This window comes from Carlito syrichta, unplaced genomic scaffold (assembly GCF_000164805.1).
Source record: "Carlito syrichta isolate Samal-C Ts95f unplaced genomic scaffold, Tarsius_syrichta-2.0.1 Scaffold311948, whole genome shotgun sequence".
In the NCBI taxonomy this organism is placed as follows: Eukaryota; Metazoa; Chordata; class Mammalia; order Primates; family Tarsiidae; genus Carlito; species Carlito syrichta.
This window is the reverse complement of record NW_007256044.1, coordinates 280,781-281,396: the sequence shown is the minus strand read 5'-3', so window position 1 is coordinate 281,396 and position 616 is coordinate 280,781. Positions and strand designations below refer to the sequence as shown.

Below are 616 nucleotides of genomic sequence, written 5' to 3'. Positions count from 1 at the left end.
GCCCCCACCATCAGCGGCCGCCTCCTCCTGCAGGCCAGCCGCGCGGGCCGCTTTCTTGACCTCCACGAAGGCGCTGCGCTTGGCCTCGCCCGTCTCTGGGCTGGGCGGCGCGAAGAGGCGGCCGCTGTCCTCCAGGCCGAAGTAGCTGCCCGCGGCGCGGTACTGCTGTGGCGTGCACACTAGGTCCTCCTTGGAGGCCGGCGGGGGCCGCTCGGCGAAGCGACCCCGGGTCCCCGCCGGCCCCGCGCCGCCGCCGCCGCCCTCCGCCGCGTCCTCGGGGAACTTCCTCTTGCCTTTGCCCGCGGCGCCGCCGACTAGGGTCCACACCGCCTCCGTTTGGCGTGATTCTCAAAAAGCCACACTGCTCTATTACTACATGACTTTTTTCTTTTAAGGTGACTTATTTTATATTGAGCATTGACTACATCCTTTTAAGGGAAGTTATGTTTTACAAGATTTTAGTCTAATTCTTGAAAACAAAATGAGTCAATATCCCACCCAGGAATTCAATTAATTTATGGACTGGTGAGCCAATCTTTGTGGTATGTCAGGCTAAGAAATACATGATAGCACTCTTTGAAAATTGCATGAAAACGTTTACTTTGGTATAGGTATG

The 616-nt window shown here is 56.7% G+C and overlaps 1 protein-coding gene across 1 annotated transcript in view; it reads right to left on the bottom strand.

The window, feature by feature from the left end:
- The window catches only part of PRDM8 (PR/SET domain 8), a 6,330-nt gene that overhangs the window by 1,370 nt on the left and 4,344 nt on the right, over positions 1-616 (bottom strand). The window contains exon 5 of the mRNA XM_008069357.1: positions 9-314. Coding sequence (XP_008067548.1) covers positions 9-314 — 306 coding nt within the window. The remainder of the gene's footprint in view (positions 1-8; positions 315-616) is intronic.